At 50.4% G+C, this 17442-nt stretch overlaps 1 protein-coding gene across 3 annotated transcripts in view; it reads left to right on the top strand.

The window, feature by feature from the left end:
* The window catches only part of SDK2 (sidekick cell adhesion molecule 2), a 313791-nt gene that overhangs the window by 126864 nt on the left and 169485 nt on the right, over positions 1 to 17442 (top strand). For 2 of the 3 annotated variants that reach the window (XM_035301669.3, XM_035301668.3), the window contains exon 2: positions 9700 to 9859. In XM_035301669.3, the coding sequence (XP_035157560.1) occupies positions 9700 to 9859 (160 nt within the window). Of the gene's footprint in view, positions 1 to 4863; positions 4900 to 9699; positions 9860 to 17442 lie in introns of those variants that run through there. The other variant, XM_078374537.1, reaches the window with a different exon arrangement.

Raw genomic sequence — 17442 nt, 5'->3', positions numbered from 1 at the left:
CTCTTTCCAAATCAGGTCACCTTCTGAGGTTCTGGGAAGAATGTGAATTTAGGGGAGATGTATTCAACCCTACAGACAGGCATCACCCAGTCTTGTCTCAGAGATGACTTTATCAGCATCCCTTGGCTCCCATGTTGGTCCTCCTTGTCATTCATTTGCTACCTATTTCCCAGGCATCTTCTTTGTCCCAGACTCTGTGCCCAGTGCCAGGGCTATAGAAAAACAGGAGGCATGGGCCCAGCTCTCCTGGCATCTGTGTGTTGCGTTCTGCTTTTCTCTGTGACATTTTGGCTGGACATACCACGGGCTGAGCTTGAGGAAGGCTCGGTGGCAGGCTCAGGGCACAGACCCCTCCCTCCCCAGGCTGGCTGCGCCACCCCACTTACAGCTCCCTGGGGCCATGTCAAGGCTCAGTTGCACTAGCTGCCCTGGTGGCCAGTGCCCCCTAATCAGATTAGATGTGTATTCAAACAAATTGACGATCCGTTCCATTAGATGCTTTTCAAACACGCTTCTCTGAGCAAGAAATCCATTCGGGAACAGCTGTGGAGGCTGCGGCGTAATTGATGATTGCACCGTCTCAGGCCCCCGACGTCAGAAGGTGCTTGGCTCCTGAAGGTCACCAGTGAGGATTAGACGAGGGAGGGCGAGAGTCTTCCTTCCTGGCTAATGAAGCCCTTGGCATGCAGGCAGCACTGGGGCCAGAGCTGGGCCAGGCATCTGCCAGGAGACGGGGAGGCCAGTGAGGGGCATAAATTAGCATCTCATTTGTGGGAGAAGGGAGGAGGGAATCCGAGGGGAGAGGGCTAGGGTGCTGTGCGGCCCTAGCTGGTGAGGCGGAAACAAGATGCCTTGCCAGGCATGGGAATGGGAGAGGGAACAGCTCCATCTCGCCAGGAGCCCCAGGCCCTGCAGCCTTTATCAGGCAGCTAAAGTCCCTGCCCCGCCTGCTTCTGTGTGCGAAATTCGGATATTTCTTCTGGAGGGCTGGGGCTGAACAGGGCTACAGCAGCCTCCTCCTGGGCCCTCAGTGCTCTGTCCAGTACCATCTCCCAGCAGGGTTTGACCAACGTTTTGGGACCAATGCATGCAGGCGTTTGTAACCCCTTCCCTGACCCCAGCTGTCTCTTCCAATCCTGACCCTGCTCAAAACCTTATGAGCCATCCCCGGTAAAACCCAGTTTTTGAGCCAGCTTGGAATGGCCGTGAGGCAGCTGAATTTGGAAGCCTCAGATGTAAGACCTTCAGGAGACTGCGGCTCCTTCGCAGAGGTGGTTCTGAGAAGCGAGAAACAGCGGGGACAATCATAACAGCCCCTGCCCCCCTTCCCCTATCTCCTTCCTATGTGGTCACCCCCCCGTGGTTTGTGTGGCAGAAAGAAGCACCCCTGAGGCTTCAGGTACCATGGCACCGACCTCACACACAGGAGCTCACTTGCTCCTCCCGCAGCCTCTGGGGCAAAGGTTTCCATCTGTTTCACTGATGAGACAGGTAAGGCCCAGGAGGTGAATTTGCATGAGGTCAAACTTTAGCATGGAAATGGGATGTAAACCCAATTTATCTTCTCCCACTGAGATCTTCAAGCCAGATTCTTGGAAAAGGTGGTTCTTCGGGAGCAGTGCTGTGGGGTGGGGTCCCCCAGCTTAGCCCCTTCTTCCCAAGAAGCCCCGAAGGCTCTGGCCTCTGCCTCGTTTTACTTGGCCCCCGCACCCATGCATTCATCTTCTGTGCTACGTGACCTCCATTTCCAGGCTTCTCTCCCTGTACTTTCTTTGCTCAGCCACCTGAAACCCTCACACCCTGGGCAGACCCGTCTCTCCTGGAATGTCATGCCTCCTTATCCTTCTAGCTAATTCCCAGCACTCATTCCCAGCTGAGCCAGGCTGCCTGTCTCACCCTCACCCCAGGATCTGGCCATGACGTTGCAGGCAGGAGTAGGAATGCTACGTGGCCTCTGTTTGTGGCATCAAAACCCATTCCCTGAGAGAGGCCACCAACCTCCTTGACTGTTCCTTGTCCCTCTCTCCACTCCTGGTGCTACAGGTTGGGGTGTGAAGGGTGAGACAGCTTTGGTAGGTCTTATGCCAATAATAGAAAGATCTAGAGCTCTGAAACTTTCCAGATCTGAATGTATGTCTGTGAGGCAGAGTCCGGTTACAGAACCTTTCTGAGCATCGGTTTTCTCCTATGTGAAGTGAGTACAATGGTAGCAGTTTCCTTGAGATGTTCTCAGGCCTCTTAACTGAGATGATGGACATAAAGTGCTTCATGGATAGAAAGTTCCATGGCTAGGCCGGGTGCAGTGGCTCCTACCTGTAATCCCAGCACTTTGGGAGGCTGAGGTAGGTAGATCATGAGGTCAGGAGTTCGAGACCATTCTGATCAACATGGTAAAACCCCATCTCTACTAAAAATACAAAAATGAGCCAGGCTTGGTGGCGCATGCCTGTAATCCCAGCTACTCAGGAGGCTGAGGCAGGAGAATTGCTTGAACCCAGGAGGCGGAGGTTTCAGTGAGCAAAGATTGCACCACTGCACCCCAGCCTGGGTGACAGAGAAAGACTCCATCTCAAAAAAAAAAAAGTTGCATGGCTAGTGTGGAATAAAGGCAGCAGTAAGAATAGAAGTTTGGAGAGATGTGAGGTTTGGTGAGAGCAGCCCACCCTGAGCCCTGCTCCCTCTGACCCAGGGTCCATCCTGCTCAGGTCTGTGTCCTGTCCGGGATAAGGAGCACAGATTTCCATGCTCGGCACCCATTAGGAGGCCGTGGTAATCAATCCAGGACGTGGTGGTGGGGCCAAGACTAGGAGATGGTGGGAGAAAGTTTGCAAGTCTAGAAACCCCAATTCCCACCCTGTTCCCAAGCATTCTAGGGAAGCTCATGATGGCTGAACCCTTAGTCCATGCCTGAGAAGAAGCTACAAAAAGAGAGGCTTCTGCATGTTTCAGAGCTGGGAAGGGAGTTTGTTCAGGCTTGGTACTCCCTGCAGCTTGCTCCAGAGGGCAAATGGATATCATTTGGCCAATTAGGTGGCTGGCAGAAGCCATCACCTGCTTCCTCCACCCACTGACCCATTCCCAGCAGGAATGGCTCCATGAAAGGTGTGGTTCCCAGAGCTGGGCTGGCTGGGAAGTCAAGTCCCCTGAACAGTGAGATGGACACAGCCTGGGGACTCCAGAGAAAGATGACATTATTTTGCAGAGGAGGGGAAAAGTTGAAGTTGAGATGGGCTTCTGTATGGGGCCATTTAGCCTGGAGCCTAGGGGATGACAATGGGAGTATTTAGTGCAAATATCAAGGGAAGTTGGCAATCAGCGACCCCCTGACCTGTTATGGGAAATTGCAAGGAAGCCCTGGGCTGAGGCCTCCTGCTTGCCTCTGAAGGCCACTCTTCATTCAGGCAGCTCAGGCTCTGGTAGTCCGGGACCCCGGAGCCATGTGACATGCCTAAATCACACACAGAGGGTCTGTCCTCTTCCCTGTCATCAATGGGATCACCCTGTGGACTGCTCACCCTGCACACTCACATGCATGTATGCACATGTGTACATGTATCTGATCATAGATAAGTACTTCATACCCATGGTCCACAATGTCAATGCTACACAAAGGGGTAGAGTGAAAAGCTCATCGGTCCCCCAACCCAAGTGCCCGGGGCACCCAGATCTCCCTCGGGTGTCACTGGGATCTGTTTTTCACATAGCCACTAGAAAAAGCCTGTGCCAATAGAAGCAAATTGATTTTTATACTTGAAGAAGAAAACGTTCTACATAAACAGTAGTGGATGATCCACCCTATTCTGTGCCTTGTTTACGCTACTTACCGGTAGTTCTCAAAGATCGTCCTGGAGCTCTCTGCTGCACAGGATTCATTTGTTCGGAGGGACAGTCGTTTCTTTAACCAGTGCCCTCTTGACAGGCATTCAGGCCATTTCCAAGCTTTTGCTGTTACAAGCCGAGCGGCTCTGAAGTGCTGTCATTTCATACATGCACAAGTGAGCCCGTGGAGGGTGAATTCCTTGAAGAGTTGGCGAATTGGAGGATGTGTGCATTTTTAGCTTTGATAGCATTGCCAAATTGCTCTCCGTAGAGGGTGTACCAAGCTACGGTCCCGCAAAGCTGTCTGCAAGGGTGCCTGTTGCTCTACAAATTCACCAGCCCAGAATATCACACTTTTACATCTTGGCCAATGTGATAGGGGAAAAAATGGTATCTTATTGAATTTTAGTTTTCCTTTCTCTTATCATGAGGCTGAGCATCTTAGTGTGAGTTCCAGGGGCATTTGTAATTCTTTTCTGCGAACTTCATATCCTTTTGCCCCATTTTCTGTTCTTTTTCTTTTCTAAGAAAAATGTTTGTTAATCTTTTTCTTATTGATTTGTGGGAACATTTCTATATCAGGAAAATTAGCTCTTTGCCCGTGATAAGAGTTGCAAATATCTTTCCCCAGTTTGTCATTTGTCGCTTCTTTTTGATTATGCGGGGTTTTTCTTTTCCAGGCATAATTTCTATGTAGTTGAAGGTATCAATCTGTTTTATGACCTTTTGGAGCTTGCACAGTACTTAGAAAGTACGTGGCGAGTACTTTGCTTTGCCAAGACTGTATATTTTTAAATCTCTGTGATTTTTTTCTAGGTCTTTTAGAATATCATTTTTCATGTTTAAAACATTGATCCATCTAGCATTTATTTTGAGGTAAAAGTGTTAGAAAGAGATTGAACTTTATTTTTTTAATCCCAAAATGGTTCCCTAGCTGATTTGAAACCATTTGTTGAATAATTGATCTATTACCCACTGATTTGAAATTCGACTTTAATTATACACTAAATTTCCTAATATATATTTGGTTCTATTTCCAGACTCCCAGACTGTTTCTTCATCAGTCTATTTTACAAGAAGGTACTGTTTTAATTATTGTAGCTTTGTAATGTATTTCAGTATCTATGCTAGTTTCCTCTGTTTGCTATTCTTTTTCAGAATTTGTTTGGCTATTCTTTCATGGTTGTTTTTTTATGTGAACTTTAGAATCACTTTGTCTACTTTAAAAAAAAATCCTCCGTGTGTGTGTGTGTGTGTGTGTGTGTGTGTGTGTTTGAAGTGAAGAAAAGTTTAAGAGAATGACATCTTTATAACATTGATTCTTTCTATTCACAGTTCTCCTTCATTCTCAGTTATCCCCTTTTCCACAGAGAAGGTGGCTAACAGGGCTGTTGTGTACAGTTGCACAGGTTGTATACTACACCATCCTAGTACTAAGGCTGAGAGGAGCCATTGGCACCTGCAAACAGGATATGAGCTCTTCTCTCTGGGCTGATCTGTCCATCTTCATGTATGATCAATACTATTAATAGCCACCCCTCCTAGCATGTGCCAGGCTCTGTTCTAAGCAGTATATATTTATTCATGCATTTAATCTTTAAAACAAACATATCCCCAATTTATAGCTAGGGAATCTGAGGAACAAAGAAGTTAAGTAACTTTCCCAAGGTCTCTGATTCTGTTACCCTTCTGAGCATTCACAGCACAGAAATCTTTTCCTGCACATAAATACGCACACACACGCACACACAGATATGTGTACACACACAGAAACAGACCACAGACACACAGGCATGCACACACAGATGTGCACAGACACACACATTGACATTCACAGATACATACATGGACATACATGCAGACACACCTGCACATACACAGACACACACACATGCACACACAAACACATGCACACGCTCTGTTATCCCAGCAGCATCCTCTTCCCCTCAGCCTGTCACTCTTCCTACAGCACACACCTTGCCAGCCCCCCTGCCATCTCTTGCTTTCGGACCAGGCAGGTCCTTGAGGAAAATCAGCTGTCACTGCTCTGAGTCCTGGGTAGGGCGTCCCTCCCAGGATCCCTGTATCCAGAGGGCAGGGGGTCCCTTAGGAGGGCGTGACTTCACCGCAGGAGCTTGGGGAGAGGAGCCTTGTGAGGATAATGGGAAGCAAGGAATTCGGAGCCCCCAGCCCAGGGCCTGGTACCCAGCAGATTCTTAGAGAAAGGCCTCTCCTTCCCTCTCCTCCTCCCCAGAGTTATTATCTCTAGCAGCCTCTGGAATCAACCCATCCAAGCAAAAGTCATTCTGCTGCAGGCTGGCGCCCCCAGGGGGGCTTGAAGAATGAACAAGCAAACGCAGACCTGGGAGCAAATTGCCCAGTGAGCAGGTTTACAGAGGTGAGGGTGTCTGGGCACAGAGCATGTGTGTGTGTGTGTGTGTGTGTGTGTGTGTGTGTGTGTGTTTTCACACATACGCACATGTGTGCATACAGACACACCCCCCGCCCCTCTGACTGTTCTGGCTTTGAGTTAGCCCCACATGGAAGGGATTTAATCATTCAGGGGCCGGTATCGTTATTGTTTTAAAACAAACGAGTGATGACAGCAATGAACAGAGGGTTTTTAAAAGCGCGATTCAAAGGGCTCTTGAAAGCTGCTGGAGAATATGAATGCGCCTTTGAAGTGAGAATGTGCCCATTTGTTAAGCTGAGAGCAAAGCTGGCTGCCTGGTGGTCAGCGGGCAGTGAGTCCTTTTCCTTGGCAAATGGGTGCCCACCAGCCTCTCCACCCTCCCACTACCTGGCCAGAGGTGGTCTAAGACCCTGGAGGCACAAATGCCCCTGGAAGGGACCAGCAGTGGTGGTCACACCTCCAACTCCACCCTCAGAAAGAAGCATCTTCTTAGCTGTTTTCAAGATGCTGCATTCACCTGACAGTTGTTAAGAGCAATGGAAAGACGTGCATGCATGAGCAGGGAGAGATGTGTGATTGAAACTTCAGCAGTCCAGGCATGGTGGCTCATGCCTGTAGTCCCAGCACTTTGGGAGGCCAAGGCAGTTGGACCACTTGAGGTCAGGAGTTTGAAACCAGCTTGGCCAACATGGTGACACTCTGTCTCTACTAAAAACACAAAAGTTAGCTGGTGGTACACGCCTGTGGTCTCAGCTACTCCGGAGGCCGAGGTGGAAGGATCATCTGAGCCCCAGAAGTCAAGGCTGTGGTGAACCAAGATCATGCCACTGCACTGCAGCCTGGGCGATGGAGCGAGACCCTGTCCCCCCCAAAAAAATAAAACATCAGCAGTGAGACAGTGAGACACAGAGGGAGCGGTCTAAGTGGCCTCCTGCCGGCACCTGCCCTCTGAGCCACCCTGAGGCCACTCTCAGGTGTGCCCCTCTGGTGGTCTCCACAATGAGGGTTAGCAGCAGCCAGGGTGGGAGTTCAAGGAAAAGCCTCCCAACCTGCCGCAGCTATATATTCATAAGATTGAGCCCTTGGGCCCTGGGGGCGGCGGTGCAAGATTTTGGGGTACTGTGCAGCAGGGTCAGCTGACTTGGGCCCCACCTGTACATGATGGCTTCTGTTACGTTGTAAATCTTTACCTGAACCCAGTGAGGCCTGAAAGCAAATGCTGAACCTGTCCAAAGACATGGATGTTCAGTACTGGGCAGATCTGATGGTGAGAGGATGGACCTGGGTCCCGGGCTCCAGGACCTCCTTACGTTCCAACGTGGGGTGCAGGAGAAGCTCCGCTGCACCCAACCACAGCTGCCTACCACCTGGTCCACTCCCTTCCAGCTGTAAATGGCCCCTCACGATCCCCGTCCTCTTCTTCCTCTGGTTGGTTTGCTCCATTTCTTTTACTTTTTCTTTCCTTTTATTTATTTATTTTTTTTTTTGTAGAGAGGAGGTCTCACTATGTCCCCCAAGCTGGTATTGAACTCCCAGCCTCAAGTGATCTTCCCACCTCAGCCTCCCAAAGTACTGGGCTTACGGGCATGTTTCATTTCTTAAGCCAGAAGAAGGCTGTCTGGTGTTTCCCACCCTCTGGGCTCACAGGGGAAAGTTGGCTGTCTGACCAAGACGGGCCTGGGGCATCAGCCAGCACTGAGGGTGATGGAGCCCCTTCCCTGGAGGGGACACGGTACTTAGGGTTGAGGAAGGAAATGAACGTTGGCAGAACATCTACTGTGGGCCAGGCATGGAGCCAGCATTTTCACCATCACTATTTCCTTCCAGCCTTAGACGTTAAGGTAGCTATTTCTTTTCCTGTGTCTGCTGATAGAGAAATAGAAATTCAGAAAGATGAACGCTTGTCCACCCCACACTGCTGGGGAGTGGTGGAGTAGATAGACAGGTCTGTAGATGACAGACCCCCCCCACCACCACTGGCCTGAAGGTCAGGATGCCCATGGCCTGCCCTGCCAACAGCTTCCTGTGTGGCTTTAATTACTTCCCACCCATCTGGGCACAGTGTGGTCACTGGAAGCTGCATAACATTGGGCTGACAAGCCTGGACTGCCCCCGGCCGGCTGCTTCAAGCCCTTGGCACATAGTAGGTGCTCACTAGGTGAGCTGTTGCATGGTGCTTTCTAGAACCTGCTCCCTCAAATCTATCAAATGCAAGGCTCTTTGGCACAAGCTCTGGGGGCTCTTCCCTGATATCCTCCACCTGGATCTGGCTTCACAGAGGAGGGAGGTGTCAGCTCAAGTGCTCTACCTCTGAAGCTGCCTGCGGGGCTGAGCGTCTCCTGCCCAGCTGTGTGACCTTGGGCAGGTTTCTAACCCCTTGAGGCCTTGGTGTCCCCTCCTCCAAAATGTAGATTGTAATCCTGTCTAGTCGTGAGGTTGCTGTGAAGATTAGATGAGCATATGTGAGAGCCCCTAGAACAGCCTGGAACATAGCAGGTGCTGTCATCTTTGTGGATATTGTCACCAGATGCTGGCTCCTGCCTCCCAGCCCCACCCCTTCCAGAAAAAGGCAGATGTCTCCGAGACGGGTTAGAGCCCCTCCCCTTTCCTCCGTCTCCCCAATCCTTCCATCGGCTCCCTTGTGCATTCACATCCACCCTCCCCCCAACTGACCAGGAGGGCAGAGATCCCATTTCCATCTAGAGCAGCCAACTGAGCAGTCTTGTGGAGTCCGGGGCGAAGTTCACTGTCTCTGTCGAGAGAACTGTGGTGGGGCGGAAGGTCTATGAGGCTGTCTGCTCAGAGGATGAGGGTGACTGCAGAGAGGGGGAAGCAATCCTTCTGCCCCTCACTCACCACCTGGGCAACCAGGCAGCCAGCCTGGAGTGAATGAGGAAATAGAGGCAGGCTGACCCAGGGCCCAGGATAGAAGGAGCAGGCAGCAGTGGTCATGGGGCTCCGCTGGATGGACTCTGTGCTTGACGTCTTTAAGGGCTTCCCCGGCCTTGAGGAGCAGGACTCAGGAGACCCTCTACCCCCTACGGCTCATGTAAACCCACCTCCCTGTTTTCCTTATGACATTGATATTCCCTTTGGCTGGGCCACAGAAAGTGCCCCTCTTGCTTCCTGCCCTGGAGGGAGAACCTGGAAGCAGAGTGGATGGGATGGAAGCACAGCTGAGAGGGAATGATAGAAGGTGCTGTGTGGGCTGGCAGCAGGGCAGTAGCCCAGTGTGGTCTGGGGAGGCAGGAAGCAGAGCTCTGGTTGGCAGATGTGGGGGACTCACGCTGAAGACCAAGCCTTGGAGTCAGACTGACCCAAGTTCAAGTCCCTCCCAGCCACCAGACCTTGGGAAAGTTAACTGGCTGCACCTGCTCCATCTGCCTAGGGGCGTTAGGGTCCTAAACCAGCCAGGGCACACAGGTGAGCAGGTGGTCACCGGCAGCTTTGTCTCCCTGTTTCTGCAGATGACGTGTCCCCGTATTTCAAGACAGAGCCTGTGCGGACACAGGTGCACCTGGAAGGAAACCGCCTGGTGCTCACGTGCATGGCCGAGGGCAGCTGGCCGCTGGAGTTCAAGTGGCTCCACAACAACAGGGAGCTGACCAAGTTCTCCCTGGAATACAGGTAACCTGCGCCGCCTGCCCTCCTTCTGGCTGCTGGGGCCACTGCCCTGCCTTGAGAGGGCAAGGTGGGGAGGGGGTTTGCCTGACAGTGTGGGCCCCGGGGCTCCTGGGTGCCTGGAGTTCCGGAAGTGGGTGGCAAAGGCAGCCCTTCCCCAAGGTGAGATGGCCCCACCCTGCTGATCCCTGCAGAGGATGGCTGGTTGGTGGACCAGCGTCGCTGCCCAGTGGTCTGTACTGCAGTGCACAGAAGCAGAGGTGGTGGTCGGGCACAAGGGCTCACTAACAGTGGCTGTGATGACCGTGACCCTCACTCTCTCGAACCCTGCTATCTCCAGGGGGCTCTTGTTGAGGGGCTGGGGTCCAATGGAGGGGTGGGGTCTGCAGCAACCTAGGATCAGTGAAGGAGGGATTTGGGGTCAATTCAGGTGAGACACGGAGAAGGCCCACCCAGGGCCTCTGGGCTTCTCTTCGCTTCCTATCTGTGCCCATGCAATGGAGCTCTTCAGCCTGACTGGCCTTTCCCTGCTGGGACACTGCCAGGTGGGGGGGACCAGGTTTCAGCAAGGGTGGATCTGCTGCCAGCAGGGAAGCAGCCCCTCGCCCAGGCCAACCCGGCCTTCAGCCTTTCCTGCTGCCACAGACTGGGATGGACACTCCCTCCTTCCTGCTCTCATCCTCCCATCTCTGCCTTTTTTATTGGCTCCAACCCTGTGGCTGGTGATTAATCCCAGGGCCTGATGTGCATAATCAGTTTTGTTGAGGAAACAAGATTGTCTTGCCCTGGGGATGTTGATACAAATCTGGCAGCCTGGGATGGGAATGCAAATAAGAGGAGGGGGTTTAATTGCTTGAAGATCTGTCCTTCAGGAGAACCACCCTTTAGGGAGTATGGAGGCCAGAGTTTGGAGTGACCTCCCACCCCAGTCCTTCTGCCTTAACCCTGGACTGGATGGGCTGGTGTAGGCCACATTGGTAAAAGGAAGCCCAGGACAGGGGACCCCTCTCCTCCTGCAGAGGGATACCTGGACAAGCAAGCAAGAGTTCCTACAGGGCTGGCCACTCCAGGCCTCCAGTTCTCTAGGGAGACCAGAAGGCTCTCCCTGAGCAGTCCCTGCTGTGCTTTTCAGCTGGGGGCCAGAGCCTCTCCTGGCCACCACCTGGCCACCATCAGGAAGTTGTGACCCTCTCTATGAAAAGCCCCTGCATCTCCTTAGGCTTTGAGCTTGGAATGGCTTATTGCGCGTGCAAGTGGTGCCGGGCCCAGCCTGCCCTTGACTTCTTCCAGCAGGGAGCTGGAAGCAGGATCCAGGAGGGGAGGAGGAGAGTTGCTTTCTTATCTGGTTCAGAGCCACTCTTCTGGGGCCCTGGCACTGCTAGGATGCAAGGGTGGGTGATAGATACACAGAAGCAGGTTCCAGCTCAGAGGAAGGACCAGATGCAATGGGCTACCTTTGGAAATAGCCCTTGTCCCTGCAGGCATTCAGGGAGTCGATGGGGTCCAGCTATTGATGATGATAGTGATGATTATGATGATGATGATGATGATGATGATGATGATGATGATGAATGGAAGGGGTCCAGCTATTGATGATGATAATGATGATGATGACGATGGAATGGATGGGGTCCAGCTATTGATGATGATGATGATGATGATGGAGTGGACAGGGTCCAGCTCTTGATAATGATGATGATGATGGAATGGATGGGGTCCAGCTATTGATGATGATGATGATCATGATCATGATCATGATTGGTGATGAGGATGATGATGATGACGATGATGATAGCAATCATAGACAATGAAAAAGAATGTATTATACGGCAGACATGATGTCACTCTGTGATTATCTCATTTAATCCTGCCCACAATCCTATGAGTAGTTTCAGTTATTTCCCCCATTTTACAGATAAACACACTGAGGCTCAGAGAAGTTAAAGCAATCACCTAAGGTCAGATGGTTGAGCTGGGCTTCAAATATAAGTTGATTGACAGCAGAGTGAGAATTTTTTACCGTCCACCACACTGCCTCTCATTGAAGAAGGATTGCTGCAATTGCTTCCTTAATGTGTATCCCAAGCAGTCTTTCTGCTAACTGTGGTCTGCAAATTCTAGAATATAAAGCAATAGGGAGAATGCAGATATTCCATTTTATAGCTGTGCTGAGTGGAAGTTATTCAGGGGAAATAGATGAGCGTGCACCTGGGAAACATCCCTTTGCCTCCTTGCCCCCAAGCGTGTTGGCTCTGGTGACCTAGGGGCAATGCTGTGCCTGAATACAAGTCTGATCAGGATTTTCCTTGAATGAAAATCTTGTGCCCCCAAGGTAAGGTCTGCACTCCTTAGAAGGGCCTTAGAACGCTACCTGATCTGCTCCTGATGGCAAAGCCTCACCTGCTGCCACTCCCACCACACCAGACCATTACAGTCTCAGGACTGTTCCCTGCACATTCCCTCTTCTTGGACTTTGTCCAAACTGTCCTATCCCCTCCATGGGAATATTTCCCCTTTTGGAACCTTCTCTCTCCTGTGGGGCCCAGCTCAAATTTCTCTTTTAGAAAACCTTCCTTGATAATGTATGTGTTCTTAATCTCTCTTTCTCTCTCTCTCTTTTCCTCTCCCTCTCTTTCTCTTTCTCTCTCTCTCTCTCTCACATACATACATACATAGACACACACACACTGCTCCATCTCCTCTGTCCTTTGTGACTGTCCACAAAGTATGGCCTTATGCATCCCCTCACACCTTTTTTGCCTTCTCATTATTTACAGAGGAGACCACAGGTGCACCACAGAACTGAAGTCAGCACTTCCAGAATCTTGGCAGTTCCCCGGAACCTCAGGACTTAGAACCAAGAGCTTGACACTTAGAACCAAGAGCCAGGCCCTCTTCCCTCCAGGCCACTCAGCTGTGCCTGCCTCTGGGTTCATACTTCATGAAGTCATGAGTGACACTGAGAAGTTCAATGTAGCTCACAGGCTACAGATGCCTGATTTCTGGGTGGAAAGAACTTCTCTGGAAGTTTCACTTAGAAAGTCCCAGGGAAGGATTCTGATTGGCCCAGCTCAGATCATCCCTGACCAGTCATGGTGAGCAGTAGCATGGAGCACCCTGATTGTCCAGGCCTACGTCATGTGTCTACTTCAGGGCTTGAGACATCAGGATTGGCACCTCCCACACTACAGCCACGTGGTAGGGAAGAAGGGTGAAAGTTGTTAACACAAGAAGGGAAAAAAGTGGTGGGTAGATAGAAGTCACCTGTGTGTCTGGCTCATAGTAGGTGCTTCTTTTTTTCTTTTCTTTAATTTGAATTTTTTTAATCTCAGTAAAATCATTAGTATCATAAACATCTGTATACATGTACCATTACAATTGCTAACATTTTTCTCATTTGTACTCTCTTATTGCCTCCATACACACATATACACATGCCCCTTTTTGGCTGAACTATTCAAGGATTTGCTGTAAACATAATGTCACTTCATTCCTAAGTAATATTTCCCAAAAGCAAGGCATTTGCCGGCAGAACCAGACACGACACAGTTTTCACAGTTGGGGAATTTAATGCTGATACGATACTGCTGTGTAAAACAGTCTATATTCAAATTTCTCCATTTGATCTGATGGACATACCTTTATCCCAGTGTCCTTCGTGGCCATTGTTGTTGTTCTTGTTCAATGCTGGACCTAATCGGGGACTACACATAGGCGTTAGCTGTCGTGAGTCTTGATACACCTTAAATCTAGGACTATTCCTTATTGTTTCTTTCCTACCTTTCATGGCTTTGGTATTTTTGAGAGTCCAGCCAGTTTTGCAGAATTTCCCTCAATGTGGGTTTGTCCAGTCATGTCCTCATGATTCAACTCATGTTAAGGCCTTTGGGAACAATATTTGTAGGTATGTATCCTTGAAGCTTCATACTGGAAGGCGCCTGATGACAGTTTGCCCCATTATTGGTGATGTTAGGTTTGGTGAACCGGTCAAGGTGATGTCCACCAGATTTCTCCATTGTCAGAAGGTTGAAGTATCTTCTTCCCTTTGTTATTGATGAGTGGCCTACAGAGTGATAGCTTGGGACGATGTGAATAACCTCCCAGGACTCTCCCAGCCAGTGGCCTCAGATCCATTGATGAGTCTTGCCTGAATCAGCTATTACCTTGGTGGTTGTGATAAGGAGATTTTCTTGTATTCCTTTTACTCATCTTAGGTGGCATTCTTTTGTAAACAGCTTTCCTTTCTGACCCCCTTTAAAGAAATTTAGCAGCAGTATAAACTCACCCATTATCTTTTTTTATTCAATGTGTTTTAATCCGCCCATGTCAGTGTTGATTTCCATGCTCATCTTAACATAAATTTGGTGGATGGAGCTCCTTCAAGCTGGAGCCTGGGTCCTTTGGACATGTCCCCCATTGCATGGGGGGGACTTCTGAACACTTTCTTGTTTTGGGCTCAACAAAATGTTCCAGGTTCACCTTTTAAATAAATACATACTGAAAACTGCATTCCATAGGAGGCTGGCCAGCTTCATAGCCCATGGCTCTCCCACCACTGCTGGATACTGAGGACTTCCCAGTCTTTTACAAACCCCAGGCTCTCAGTAGGAAGATAATATCCAATTTTCAAGCTGGAAAAATGGCTAAATTTACCCAGCAAGTTGAGAGAAAATAAGATTAGAAGTGCTGCCATAAATTTAACTATGTTTCCAAAGGGAGGAAAGTTTACATTCATGTCCAATCTCTGAGAGCCTTTATTCTTGGTGGGTTCTGTAGCCAAATAGGTCTGGGGTGTGTGTGTGTGTGCGCGCGCGTGCGTGCATACATGCGTGAGCTACATAGAGGCAAGCCTGTGCACCCTTCTGAGTATGTATGGCTGTGGCACAAATGTGCGGGTCCACATCCATCACTGGGAACAGAGTGAAAAGAACGTCGATGTTGAAGTCAGGACTGCACAAATACGACCCTGTCCCTGCTAGCTCTGCGACCTTGGGCAGAAGTGGTTAGCTACCCTGATTTTGTTTTCTCTCCTTGGAATCAGGCACAGTAATGCCTACATCAGAGAATTATTGTGAGGAATTCCTGGGATTCTATAGATCAAGCCCACCCTGGTGCAATAAATGTGACATGAATGGTACCTGTTAGGACTATTCAAGGTGTCTGTCTCAAAGGATCATGGGACAGATCTGATAACAAACCCACCAGAAAACCATGTGTGCAGGTAGCCTGTCTCCTCTGAGTGGCCACCTGGGGTCTGTACACCTGGGCAGAACTCCTCCCAGCCAAGTGCTGTGAGAGCCCCTTGGCTACAAATCTTTATCCATTTTGAAACAAGCCTTGAATTCCCAGTTTGAGAAATGAGGCAGCTCTAAAAGCTGGGAGTACAGCAAGGAGACAAAGCAAACTCTGACTCTAAAGAAATGAGATCCTTTCATGTGAGCAGGAGAACACAGCCTGGGAGACCCTCCTCAAGGTGGGGGCACTGGCCCCACAGCCTGCCCCTCCCCTGAAATAGGCACACAGCTTCCCAGAGTGATTCCCGGGGCATATGTTAGGGACAGGTAGGGGGAGGCAGAACCCAACACTCATTTGGAGATATAGAGTCTAATGTATGAAGTCTAATGTGTCTGCTAAAATATGTGTGTGTGTGTGCTCACATGCTTGTGTGTGTGTGTGTGTGTGTGTGTGTGTATGATTCCCTCACAGCCTTGTGTGCAGGTTAACAGTTAGTTACAAGCCTGAGTACAGCAGGAAGTTGTGTTTGTGCAACTCACATAAAAGCCATAGAGGTCAGGCCCTCTTGTGTTAGTGCTGGAGCCTCCCCCATCTGACCGCTCTCAGCTCCTTCCATTCCAGGAGCCATTTCCCAGGTTGAATCCATTCAGCCTCAGCTTTTGCCAGCAAGGGCAGCGTGGCTGGAGAAATGACAGCACAGGGTGTGGCGATGGAGGAGAACAGAGGGAAGATGGACAGAGGATGGAGGAGATGGAGGGAGGATGGATAGAGGATGGAAGAAAGTGGAGGGAGGATGGATGGAGGATGGAGGAGAGCAGAGGGAGGATGAATGGATGGAGGAGGATGGAGAGAAGATGGATGGATGGAGTAGAACAGAGGGAGAATAAACGAAGAATGGAGGGAGGATGGATGGAGGAGAACAGAGGATGGATGGAGGATGGAAGAGAATGGAGGGAAGATGAATGGAGGATGGAGGAGAACAGAGGAAGGATGGAGGAGAGTAGAGGGAAGATGGATGGAGGATGGAGGAGAACAGGATGGATGGAGGATGGAGGAGAGCAGAGGGAAGATGGATGGAGGATGGAGGAGAATGGAGGATGGATGGAGGAGAGTGGAGGGAAGATGAAGGATGGAGGATGGAGGAGAGCGGAGGGAAGATGAATGGAGGATGGAGGAGAATGGAGGATGGATGGAGGATAGAGGAGAATGGAGGATGGAGGAAAGTGGAGGGAAGATGGAGGATCGAGGATGGAGGAGAGCAGAGGGAAGATGGATGGAGGATGGAGGAGAGTGGAGGGAAGATGAATGGAGGATGGAGGAGAACAGAGGGAGGATGGAGGAGAATGGAGGATGAAGGAGAGTGGAGGGAAGATGGATGGAGGATGGAGGAGAATGGAGGATGGATGGAGGATGGAGGAGAAGAGAGGGAGGATGGATAGAGGATCGAGGAGAATGGAGGATGAAGGAGAGCGGAGGAAAGATGGATGGAGGATGGAGGACAGTGGAGGGAAGATGGATGGAGGATGGAGGAGAATAGAGGATGGATGGAGGATGAAGGAGAGCAGAGGGAAGATTGATGGAGGAGAACAGAGGGAGGATGGATGAAGGATGGACAAAGGATGGACATGTCATTGGGTCTGTGACCTGGCAACCAGATGATTTTGTTCCACCTCGGTAAAAGCTTCTGGCATAATTGTTCTCATACTTAAACTTGAATAGGAGAAAAAAGAAAAGATGAGTGAGGCAGATCACACACACACACACACACACACACACACACGGATTTCCATGCATAATTGGGCACACACACACTAATGTTTACGGAGGTTCACTGGTGCCAAGTGCTTTACACCCATCAGCTCACAACAGCACTACCAGGTGAGTCTCATTTCCCTCATCTTGCACATGAAGAACCTGAGCTTCAGAGAGGGTCAGGAACTTGCCTGGGATCATCCGGAGAGTGAGTGGCAGATCTGGGAGCGTGTTGGACATGAGGGTGCTGTCTTCTCTGCAAAGGCACACATGGTTTCCCAATGGGCTCCTTCTGTCCCTGCCTCATCCCTCCCCTGCATCCATGTGTGTCATTCTTCTACCCCAATGGTCACAAAGGCAGGACCCCCTTCTAAGAGGCAAGTGTGAGGGTATGAGACCAGCTGAGAGTGAGTCCCATCCCTGGCTCATGTGGAGAAGAGCAGATGTGTGCAGGGGAGGCCCAAGAGAGCCAGGTGGGCATGGGGCTGGCCCCAGGCTGGGTCCCCAGCCCCCCCTGCCATGCTGAGGTCCTTGTGGCAGAGCTGTGGTGTCTGGGAACTGCATGGGCTTGGCGGCTGGGAGAAGAAAGTACATCTGAGGCA

The sequence above is a fragment of the Callithrix jacchus genome, chromosome 5 (genome assembly GCF_049354715.1).
Source record: "Callithrix jacchus isolate 240 chromosome 5, calJac240_pri, whole genome shotgun sequence".
Classification (NCBI taxonomy): domain Eukaryota; kingdom Metazoa; phylum Chordata; class Mammalia; order Primates; family Cebidae; genus Callithrix; species Callithrix jacchus.
This window is presented reverse-complemented; position numbering and strand designations above follow the sequence as displayed.